General features: G+C 37.2%; 1 protein-coding gene across 2 annotated transcripts in view; it reads left to right on the top strand.

Moving 5' to 3' along the window:
* LOC136852334 (uncharacterized) overlaps positions 1-12,500 on the top strand; it is a 212,569-nt gene that overhangs the window by 76,501 nt on the left and 123,568 nt on the right. The window contains exons 1-2 of one of the 2 annotated variants that reach the window (XM_067126894.1): positions 937-2,069; positions 2,403-2,485. In XM_067126894.1, the coding sequence (XP_066982995.1) occupies positions 2,456-2,485 (30 nt within the window). In that variant the 5' untranslated portion in view covers positions 937-2,069; positions 2,403-2,455. Of the gene's footprint in view, positions 1-936; positions 2,070-2,402; positions 2,486-12,500 lie in introns of those variants that run through there. The other variant, XM_067126893.1, reaches the window with a different exon arrangement.

A 12,500-nucleotide genomic window follows, 5' to 3' on the forward strand; every position in this document is an offset into this window, starting at 1 on the left:
ATATATATATATATATATATATATATATATATATATATATATATATATATATATATATATATATATATATATATATATATATATATATAATATATATATATATCATCTGCATAAGTATCTACTCCTCTCTCTCTCTCTCTCTCTCTCTCTCTCTCTCATAATAACGTCACGTACCAAATAAAATAAAAACAAACAAATTCCTGTTAAACACTATACCAAAACTATACCACTAGCACGGGCTCTTGCTCCAAAGGTTGCCCTTAACATACTTTCCAATATACCCCGAGAGGAAACGACTCACTTGCTCAGAAAATTGAATGTCATGTCAGGCGGAGTTGTCGAACCAGGAAACTCGAGTACTCGTTGTTACTCAACATGCAATTTCCGCTAAAGAAACGGGAGTATTAAAGTTAGGTGACCTGATCATGATTGACTTTGAAGGATTAGAGAGAGAGAGAGAGAGAGAGAGAGAGAGAGAGAGAGAGAGAGAGAGAGAGAGAGAGAGAGAGAGAGAGAGAGAGATTTCATTTTAAAATGAGCACAAAATTAACAATCCGTGTGCACTATAAACTGTACATTTGATGTAGAATCTCTCTCTCTCTCTCTCTGTGTGTGTGTACATATATATTATATATATATATATATATATGTATGTATGTGTGTGTGTGTATGTGTGTGTGCGTGTATTTAAATGTATAAGTTTTAAAACTGCTACAACCCAGTTACGCTGAAGATCTCAATGAAAGTCATTGTATATCCTTCTAAAGTCGATTGGTAGTAAATCTTAGTTGAACTAACGATGCATCTTGTCCCAATTTATTATTCCTGGAGGCTCTCTCTCTCTCTCTCTCTCTCTCTCTCTCTCTCTCTCTCTCTCTCTCTCTCTCTCTCTCTCTCGGGCGGTTATCCCGTTGCTGAATTGACTCATTTTTTCCTTCTTCCGTTCTTTTCCGTTTGTCAAGCTTTTCCGTCCGTTTAGGTAGAAGCTTCCCTCCACTAATCATTCCGCAGAAGCATTCCATTCCAAAAGGGTGTCTCCACCTTCCGAGGACGAGAGGAATTCGCTTCCTTACGCCGCCCGCCCCTAAGGTTGAAGGTCGCGTGGCCCCGAGTATCGCCTATAAATCGAGAGGGGTCGATACCACGCCCAGCGGTACGCTGTCTCGTCATCTCGCAAGTTGCTCTATTTAGACCGCGCCACCTATCGAGCGTAACGAACGTTAAGGCTGGAGAGTAGAGCCGTGCCCTCATAGAACCCTTCGGGAGGAATCACCGGTTCCCCGGAGGATTCGGTTTGCCCCAAATCGTTGCCCAGGGCATCGACGCAAACGCCGTTTCCCTAAGGGGAACCAAATCGTACCTCGCCCGAAATTATGCTTCGAAGGGGCGGGGTCTCTTCTGAGTTGTCCCCGGATGCCCTTGAAGGTTCCGAGGGGGGAGTGGGGACCTCCTCCCTCCCTCCTTCCCTCCCTCAGCCCCTCTCTCCTCCCCCCCTCTCTCCCTCCCTCCCTTCTTCGTCGCCAGGAGAAGGAACGGCCTGCTGCCGCTTGCCTGCCCCAGCAGAGAGCTGAAGGTGTGTGTGTGTGTATCTGTGCATCCACTCGTCCGCTGGTCGAGCCCCTGGTAACCAGTGGGTGGCGTTGCTGCTGTTGAGGTCGTCTGCGGAGGGACAGAGGAAGGAAAGAAGAAGAAGAATTCGAGAGAAGTCGAGAGGTCCAATTCTTCGAGGTCCTGCTCCAGCCTGAATCTTCGCTTTTCTTTTTATTCCACAGCTCTGGAATCGCTCGATACAATCTCCCTTTTTTTTCGAGCGAGCCGAGAAGAGCCCAGGATATATATACAGTATATATGTATTGATCTGATTCGGGTGTCCCGTTTTTGAAGAGGCTTCCATCCGCTTTTCAATGGCATCGTCCTCAGATACTTCTTCTCTTTCATCGTCATCGTCGTCGCCATCATCGTCTACATTGCTCTCATCTTCAACGGCGCCTTGTCTTCTTCTTCGTTCGTGATAACCGTAAGAAGAAGAAGAAGCATCAGGAGAAGAAGGAGAAAAAAATAGTGCCACGGTAGACACCATATAATATTTAGTGTAGTGCCAATATTAGTGTCATATCCCCTTTGAGAAAGAAAGAAAAAAAATTTGATATAGAACGTGAAAAATAAAATATAAAAAAAGTTTTATCATTCATTTACTGTTTCATAACTTCAAAATTGTGATTTAATTCGGGGAATTTGTCTAGATTTGTCTAAATGATATTCACGAGTGCCGTGCGACCATATCTGAATTCAGAAGGTGATTGGTGATTTAGAAAAATAAAAAAAGTTGGTGTTATAATTGTGTTTGTGAGAAAAAATCATAAAAATTATTTCTTTCTTTTTCCCCCTCCTCACGCCCTCAGCGACCGAAAAAAGCGACAGCGACCAACAGCGACCGACAGCGACCAGGATCATAATGGGTAAACCCACGCTACTCCTTCAATGGGTGAGTACTGAAAAATAAATAAATAATTTGATTAATAATCGAACTCTGAAGAGCATTAATGTTATCGTAATTTCTTGCGTTATGCCTTCAGGAAATTCTAACTTTGCCTTTGGAAACGGTAAATGCTCTCTCTCTCTCTCTCTCTCTCTCTCTCTCTCTCTCTCTCTCTCTCTCTCTCTCTCTCTCTCTCTCTCTCTAGTAAGCGTTACGTTCCAAGTTCTTTTTCCGTTCGGCTAAATTCCCGTGTTATTCCTTTAACTTTCCGTTTCAACTCTCTCTCTCTCTCTCTCTCTCTCTCTCTCTCTCTCTCTCTCTCTCTCTCTCTCTCTCTCTCTCTCTCTACTCCAAGTGTTGGTTTTGGACAGTTTTTGACAGTTCCTGCTTGCTGTCTGTGGGTAAGGTCTGTCAATGTACTTCATAGCTCTGATTCGGTCTGTTATTTGATGTTACTGCTTACTGTATTTCTGTATCTATGCTTTTGTATTGGCAATGAAAGAAGTATTATTTAATGGGTATTTTATTTAGATCTTAGTGTTTATGTATGTATATATGTATATATTATGTATGTATATATATATGTATATATATGTATATATATATATATATATATATATATATATATATATATATATATATATATATATATATATATATATATATATATATATATATATATATATATATATATATATAGCTTATACTTATCTAGCTACGCATCGAAACTAGTAGAACTTTTAAAAGCGATGTCTTGGCAACTTGCCCAGCTATTCTCACCAATTACTGGGCCAAGCTACGCGCCCTTGAACAAGCAATTCTGAATTCTCTCATGTAGAAGCAATTGTACATTATCTTTCATGTAGATGACCCGTTTTCAAACGCGTAGCTGCGGGATAATGAACCTGACAGGTCATCCCACTGACCTAAGGACAGGTGAGTGACCTTGTTGTAGAGTAATACACATGCACACATGCACATACGTACACATCCAAGCACACATACTTTTAATACAGTTAAAGGAGAAATCCTTTACAGATATGATTACCTGTGAGGCAATTAACCTGACAGGTAATTTCCCAAGCAAAACGACAGGTGAATAACCTATTGTTTAGTAATACCCACATACACATATACACACATACATACACATATACAAACATAAACACACATACACAATGAGAGGTAATCTCCCTGCCGCAAAGACAGGTGAGAAACCATTATGTCAAGTATTACACATACACACATACACATACACACACATACACATTGAGAGGTAATCTCCCTGCTCCAAAGACTGGTTATAAATCATTTTGTCAATCAATACACACACATACACACACACATACATAAACACATACACATTGAGAGGTAATATTCCTAACCAAAGAATAAGTGAGTAACCTTTTGTCTGGTGACAGACAGACAAACACACACACACACACACACGCACACACACAATGCTTAAAAAATAATAAAATTGGCCTCTGGCTCCGAAGGTCAGAAGCCTCTGGGGAAAAAAAGATATAACATTGAACAACCAAAAACCAGTTTGCAGGTTTTTTTAAATTTTTCAATTTTTAGTTTTAAGAGTCTGTAGCCCACACTACTTCCGACGTGCATTTCTTAAGTTCGCTACATTAAACCAAGACGCTGTGACGTCAGTTTTAACAAGAGTAAATCAATCAATCAGTCAGTCGATACATTAAAATCTGATTTTTTTAACTATCAGTTTGGAAAATCATAAAGTAGCTTTTTTCATTTTATTTCATTAAGTTTAATTTTTGGATTTAAAGTTTTTTAGTGGAATTTACGATTGACGTATGCGATGAATTCGCTGTTGTATGGTTAAGAATTATACTCATGAATGTGTGACAAGAGAGAGAGAGAGAGAGAGAGAGAGAGAGAGAGAGAGAGAGAGAGAGAGAGAGAGAGAAGGCTTCAATTTCGTCTGACGTACTGAGAGCTCCCATAATATTTGGATTCATTTCAAACTGGATCTTTTATTATTATTATTATTATTATTATTATTATTATTATTATTATTATTATTATTATTATTATTATTATTATTATTATTATTCAGATGACTACCATATTCTTTGGAAGCTCCAATTTCAAGTCATTGGCCCCTGTAGTCTTGTTCCATATGAAGGGGGTTTATCTTCTGAATAATAATAATAATAATAATAATAATAATAATAATAATAATAATAATAATAATAATAATAATAATAAAATAAATTATTATTATTATTATTATTATTATTATTATTATTATTATTATTATTATTATTATTATTATTATTATCGAAGAATAAATTAACCGGAGGTACTACAAACTAAAAACAACTCCATTCATTAACAGTTATATTCATAACCCAATTATGAATGAAACGGCCGTTTTGTCTTAAGAATTAGCAAAAATCGCTAATATATAGCAGCTAAATTGTGCTCGCCGAGGTAAGTTAAGAATGGACTCTTGTTAGCTGGGTGGAGTAATTTGTAATTGTAGAAAATAAAATATGGTCTGGACAGGTTGAAGAAGAGATTATGATATGGAGAGAGAGAGAGAGAGAGAGACAGAGAGAGATAGAGAGAGAGAGATAGAGAGAGAGAGAGAGAGATGACATGTCTGTGCTTTGCATTCGGGACAAATCGATAATTATTATTAAGTGCAGAGTTTAGGGAACGATATTGGCACATAGTGTTTTAGTTTCTCTCTCTCTCTCTCTCTCTCTCTCTCTCTCTCTCTCTCTCTCTCTCTCTCTCTCTCTCTCTCTCTCTCTCTCTCTATATATATATATATATATATATATATATATATATATATATACACATATATATATATAAATATATATATGTATATATACATACATACACACACATACACACACACATACATACATATATAGATCTCAGCCCTTCACATACCCACAACACACAAACGCCGGCACCTTTAGGCCTTAAATAAAAAAACTCCACAAAAAGAAAAACAAACCTGGTGTTTGTTTTTCCACGGAACAGTTACCGACGTTGGATTGTGGTTTACCTCAAAGTATGAGCTGTGATCTATCAGTGATTGCCTTTTAATGTTGAGGTCCAAAGCAGTGGACAGTGGATTGCCTTTTTACCTTGTCGTCGAGGTGTTTGAAAGGCCAGGCGGGTATGCTGTGTATGTATGTGTGTGTATGTGTGTATGTATATGTATATGAATATATATATATATATATATATATATATATATATATATATATATATATATATATATATAATAATCACTATATGGATATGTATATATGGACACCTGTATATATAAGTATATATAATATATGTATATATTTATTTATATATACACACATATATATATATTATATAAAATGTGTATACACATAAACACTTACATTTATTAATTTCCATTATAATTACTAATCTTATTGGCATTGTAATTGTTCCACTTGAAAGTTCCAGATGAGATTCTCTCTCTCTCTCTCTCTCTCTCTCTCTCTCTCTCTCTCTCTCTCTCTCTCTCTCTCTCTCTCTCTCATACAGGAATAATATATACCCACATTCTAAGAAAGATAACGGTGGTTCCTGGCTAAAATCAAGGTTATTCAAGAATGCTAGACCGGAAATTAGCCAAGAATATCTTAAGCTTTACTAACATGACCAAGGAAAAAAGTCATCTCGAATTCTGAGCAAGTTTGTGGAGACATTAAGATACGTCTGAGATCACTACAGACACCCAAAGATGAGTTGGATATTCCAGTCACCTTTTATACACACGATCGGAAGTGGCTTTCATGTTGATAGCATTTGTGATATCTGTTACACAGCATTTTTCCAAGAGTTTCTGTGGTCAAGTATTGGTCTTGTTACAGACGAACGATAAATTGTAAATCACACGCTTCTTACAAGACACGTTAATCAATTTTTATAATTTTTTTGTTTTTAACAAGGATTGGCCTTCTTGTCTACTACCCGTATCACATTCTATTAACCTGTAGATACAAGATTTCAAGACTAGTAGCCACCTTCATTCTCGCGTAAATCCATTAAGAGCTGTAAAACACTATCTTACATTCCAACCTAGCGATTATGTCAATAAATTCTACGAAACCGCTGAGCCCTTAGGAAGCTGCCTTGCGGAATACCAGCCTTATCAAAGAGAGATAAAAAAATTCAAGAACTTATCTGCGATAAATTGTAGAAACTAGGAAGCTCGCAGGACGCTACCTTGTGGAACACTTACTTTATCAGAACGGTGTAAAAAGGAATTCAAGAATTTATCAACAAGTAACGAAGTTTTTATTTTTATTTATATCAGTAGTAAATTCTACAAAACAGCTAGGGCCCCAGGAAGCTACCCTGTAGAACACCAGCCTTATCAAAAAATTATAAAGGAATTCAGCGACTTATCCATAAGTAACGAAATTTTTAAGTTAATTTATATCAGTAAGAAATTTTATAAACTGCTAAGGCCCCTGGATGCTACCTTGCGGAACACCTAGTTTATCAAAAAGGTATAAAAAGGAATTCAAGAACTTATCTAGAAGTAGCGGCATTTTTTTTAAGTTACTTAAGAGCTTTGTGATTAAGTTACAGAAAGCAGTAAGATTGTGTCTTGATCACCAGAATTCTCTCTCTCTCTCTCTCTCTCTCTTTCTACACGACTGTTTCATTTATATTATACATTTATATATATAAAGAGAGAGAGAGAGAGAGAGAGAGAGAGAGAGAGAGAGAGAGAGAGAGAGAGAGAGAAAAGAGAGAGAGAACAACACAGCGTATCCCATAGATACCCATTATAGAAACCACTTCCCGCCCTTATATCGCTGTAACAATTTCCTGGCGACGTAAAATTGCTACAACGTAATTCTCTGTTTGCATTGAGTTTTCACGCTGGTTGCGGTATGGTCTGACCTTCGTTGACCTTCGGTCGAGGTGGTGAATTGGTTAATGTTTGCTTATGATAGGTTCCTCAATTTGTAAAGGTGATATATCGGTTGCAAGGTCATGATTTTTATGGTTTTTTGTGGCGATATCTAGTGGTTCCGTAGGGATGTAGTGCTGTGGCGTCCCATAAGCCCGTAGCTGCAACCCCTTTCATTCCTTTTACTGTACTGTAAATCCGTTCAAAGAGAGAGAGAGAGAGAGAGAGAGAGAGAGGAGAGGTTTTATTCTTCCCGTTACACCTTTCAAACCCTTTTACTGTGTTTCCATTTCACCGCTGACTGACCTCATCATAGCTTTCAGCGCTTGGCCTTTGGCGGGAAAATATTATACCCATAATTCCAGTTCGAGAAACAGTGATTTCATAAGCTTTTAAAAGAACGTTCATTGGAAGATGGGTTTTCAAAGAATCAGAATTTCCTGCCGTTTTGTTAAGTAGAATGGAAGTATTACATAAGATAACGGAGTAATATTGATGCGAAATGTATTAATACATTGATACGATGAACAGATTGATCTGTTGCAGTTCATTCAGGTGAGTAACTCAAGAAAGTTAAGTGACTGATAGCCAGTTGCTTGAACGTTTAAGAATTTCAGCTAAGTGAAACGACTTATAGTAATAGTAATTAAGAGAAAAACAAGTAAAAAATGCGCCGAAGTTTCTTCGGCGCAATCGAGTTTTCCGTACAGCCGCTACAGCGTATAATCAAGGCCACCGAAAATAGATCTATCTTTCGGTGGTCTCGCTATAATGCTGTATGAGCCGCGGCCTATGAAACTTCAATCACGGCCCGATGGTGGCCTATCCTATATCGTTGCCAGAAGGACGATTATTGCTAAAGTTAAGCTTAAGTAAAATAAAAACTACTGTGGTTAGAGGGCTGCAATTTGGTATGTTGGATGGTTGGAGGGTGGATGATCAACATATTAATTTGCAGCCCTCTAGCCGCAGTAGTCTTTAAGATCTGAGGACGGACAGACAAAGCCGGCACAAGAGTCTTCTTTTCCAGAAAAGTGAAAACTAATACCAGAACACACACAGTCTTCAAATACATCTTAATCCTCGTTTCCGGGTCCTTCAAAGCAGGTTGCGAACTAAATCTGGTAACTGGCTGTCATTCGCCAAAGTCCAGGGATTTCAAAAACGGCCTTGCCGGCATTTTTTCAAAAGGTTACCTTCTACAACTCGCACGAATCCAGACGTGATCTGGAAGTTGTTGCACTTTTGCCGACTAGTTATTAAGTGACGGAGAGATCTATGCCTGTGGTAGACGGAACATGCTTTGCAAAAAAAAAATATATCAGCATAATTATTTCTGACGTAAGACCTGGTTAGATGAAGATTATGGGAATTATAAGAGATTTACACGCCTGTTGGTTGCTGTTTTGAGGTCTGAGGTCGATTAGAGACTGTAGGATATGCTGAAAATGGTCAGGATTAGCAGACCTGAGCTTGGATAGGATTTTGGGTCCTACGACTGGAAAAGGACCTAGGAGAATAACTAAGGTTTCAGGATTAGGCGACTGTAGGATATGTTCAAAATGGTCAGGATTAGCAGACCTGAGCTTGATTAGGATTGAGAGTCCTACGACTGGAAAAGTATATATAGGAAAATAATTAAGGTTTCAGGACTCTTGCATTCATATCTGAAGTCTGGGGTCGATTAGAGACTGTAGGATATGCTCAAATTGGTCAGGATTACCAGACCTCCTGAGCTTGAATAGGATTTAGAGTCCTACGACTGGAAAAGGACTTTTAAATATAATTAAGATTTTCAGGACTGTCTTGTAATCATGTTTGAAGTCTGGGGTATATTAGAGACTGTAGGATATGCTCAAATTGGTCAGGATTGGAAGATCTAATGATAATGATTAGGATTTTGGGTCCTACGACTGGAAAAAGGACTTTTGAATATAATTAACGTTTTCAGGATTGTCTTGCATTCACACTAATCACGTTGGCATGCCTAATGAAAGTGCTTTGATTTTGCACTTTTATTAATAATCAACCATTTTGAAAAAAACTGGGCATTTTCACACCTGTTGAAAGTTGCTAGTGTTACAATTTAGCAGTAATGATCTTTTAAACCAATGCCTTGAAATGTCCTTTGTAGAAAAGGTAAGAAAATTTTATTATTATTATTATTATTATTATTATTATTATTATTATTATTATTATTATTATTATTATTATTATTATTATTATTCAGAAGATAGACCCCTGTTCATATGGAACAAGCCCATAGGGGCCACTGACTTCAAATTCAAGCTTCTAAGGTATAATTCATTTGAAGGAAGCAACAGAAGGTATAAGAGAACAGGAAGAAGAGATCAGGTACTAAAAAGAAAAAATAAACTAACCGACTAATTTTGGTAATCTTGAACAGATCAGAATCTGAAGACTAATTTCTAGACTTCTAAAAAAAAAAAAACCTTGCTTCGTAGGCACTGGATTTTGATTCAAGGCTGAAATGGAAGAAAATACAGCAATTTATGTATCCCAAAATGAGGCCAATATCTTTAAGAATATGGAAAAAGAAGTAAGTCTTTATGACAAGAAAAATATGAAGCCACAAGAATATGCTTTAAGATAATTGTCAGAATTATAACATGTGTTTTAAAGTAACTGTCAGAATTATAAATTGCGTTTTAAGATAAGTGGCAGAATCATAACATGTGTTTCAAGATACTTTCAGAGGTACCATATTTTTAAAAATAACTGTCAGAATTATCATGTTTTAAAATAACTGACAGAACTACCGTGTGTTTTAAGATAATCGTCAGAATAATCATGTGTTTTAAAATGACTATCAGAATTATAACATGTCTTTTAAGGTAACTGTCAGAATATTAAAATAACTGGCAGAATTATAACGTGTTTTAAGATAACTGTCAGAATTATAACATTCCTTTTAAGTCAACTGTCAGAATTACCATGTGTTTTAAGATAACTCAGAAATACAACATTTTTTGAGACAACTGTCAGAATTATAACATTCCTTTTGAGACAACTGTCTGAAATATAACATTCCTTTTAAGTCAACTGTCAGAATTACCATGTGTTTTAAGATAACTGTCAGAAATATAACATTCCTTTTAAGACAGCCGTCAGAATTATAACATTCCTTTTAAGATAACTGTCAGAAATATAACATTCTTTCTAGACAGCCGTCAGAACTACCACGTGTTTCAAGATAACTGTCAGAATCACCACGTGTTTAAAGGTAAAACTCTCAGCTGATCAATACGCGTGATAATTGACAGCTGTTTGCATAACACAGTATGATCATTATGGCTCGCAAGAATCGGGCTTCGCTGATGATCAGGTATAATCGGGAGGTCTAGAACCACAGCTGGAATGTAAATTGCAAAGGTCGTGACCTTTCGCCACTCTTAAGGTTAGAAGGGCACTTGTTGCAAGAGGAAACTCGTACGGTATTGCCAAGGAGCGCTCCTGTGCAGTCCTTTGGGCTTAGGATTTGTATCAGAGTCCTTCGTGGAAGCAGAGGAAAATCCTACGCTTGTATTGTCATTTCTTTCTTTATTTTTTATTTATATATTTGTCTCATTTTTCTTTCTTTTATTTATTTATTTCTTGATACTATAAATATAAACAAAATATTTAATGAGACCTGTTCATAGCTTGTTGAGTCCAGTCCTTTAGAATTGAGATTTGTATCCGAGTCCTTAAGAAACTCTCTCTCTCTCTCTCTCTCTCTCTCTCTCTCTCTCTCTCTCTCTCTCTCTCTCTCTCTCTCTCTCTCTCTCTCCTGTGACTATAAATAATATATTTAATAAGTCCTTTTCATAGCTTGTTGAGTCCTCAAACACTGATCCCATCCAATCCTTTCGACTTAGGACTTTTATCAGAATCCTGCTTAGAAGCAAGTGAAACTCCTAGGCTTTCTCTCTCTCTCTCTCTCTCTCTCTCTCTCTCTCTCTCTCTCTCTCTCTCTCTCTCTCTCTCTCTCTCTCTCTCTCTCGATACGTTGAATGGAAATATACATGTCATTAGATCTGTTCATAGCTTGTTGAGTCTACAAATACTGATCTGTAGTATTTGAATAGTTCTGTCTTTACCTTTTATTAATTCTATTTTATATTTCCTGTTAATTCAGTTTCTTAATTCAGTTTGTTACTTCCAGAAACACCCTTTTAAAACAGAAATATTTTATCGAATCAGTTGTGAAATTCATGAAGAAGTGATAGTGTCTCTTGAAGTTGATCTTTCAAAATCCGGACATCTGTTATCATAAATTCCATTTTTAATACATTGCATAATTATTATTGTAGTATAAATGATCTTTGTTGATTACACAAAACGACATTTATTGCTTCCCTTTTTTTAAGTTGTACGATTTGTATTGCTGTACGAACAGTCTTTGTTCCGCATACGCAATCAGGATGTCACATCTGGGTACAGGAATCGATTAAGCAGGGGTGAGTTTAGTAACTCACAGCTGTAGTTTCGAAATCCTTTCAGGGATACGTGCTTTTCTCCGTACTCGATCGGTCGCAAGAATACATACTCATCGTTTCCCTCTTTCGCAAGAGACCAGGAATAACTGCCCTTGGCTCTTTTTGGGAGCTTTTGTTTCCATTTTCTGGTTGGGTGCACGTCGTTCGTTTCAGCGAGGATGTTTGTTTGTAGTTTATAAATGGAAGATGTTTTATAGAGAAGCAAGGAGGTACTGGGAAGTGATGCTGTTTTTGTGAGGTATCTCAACTGGAGAATCAGAGTTTATTAGATTCTTCGTCTTCCCTTCCTTCTCCTTCTTCTTCTTCTTCTTCTTCCCCTCCTTCTGCTTCCTCTTCTTCTTCTTCTTCTTCTTCGAGAGAGAGACTGGCTCCTCGAAATATAGAACGGCCGTCGGTTTCAGCTGACGAAGGACACAACTTGCACTGGCTGAACGGCGCTTAGCAGCAGTAGTAGTAGTAGTAGTAATCGCCGAATGCTACCTTTACACCAGCACCCCCTTCCCAGCCCCAGATCTCTTCAGACCCTCTCAGTACTTGCAGAAGGTTACTTGCAGACGAAAGCCCAAATGCCAGTTTTCGTGTAGGGGAC

Source organism: Macrobrachium rosenbergii, chromosome 25 (genome assembly GCF_040412425.1).
Source record: "Macrobrachium rosenbergii isolate ZJJX-2024 chromosome 25, ASM4041242v1, whole genome shotgun sequence".
NCBI classification, from domain to species: Eukaryota; Metazoa; Arthropoda; class Malacostraca; order Decapoda; family Palaemonidae; genus Macrobrachium; species Macrobrachium rosenbergii.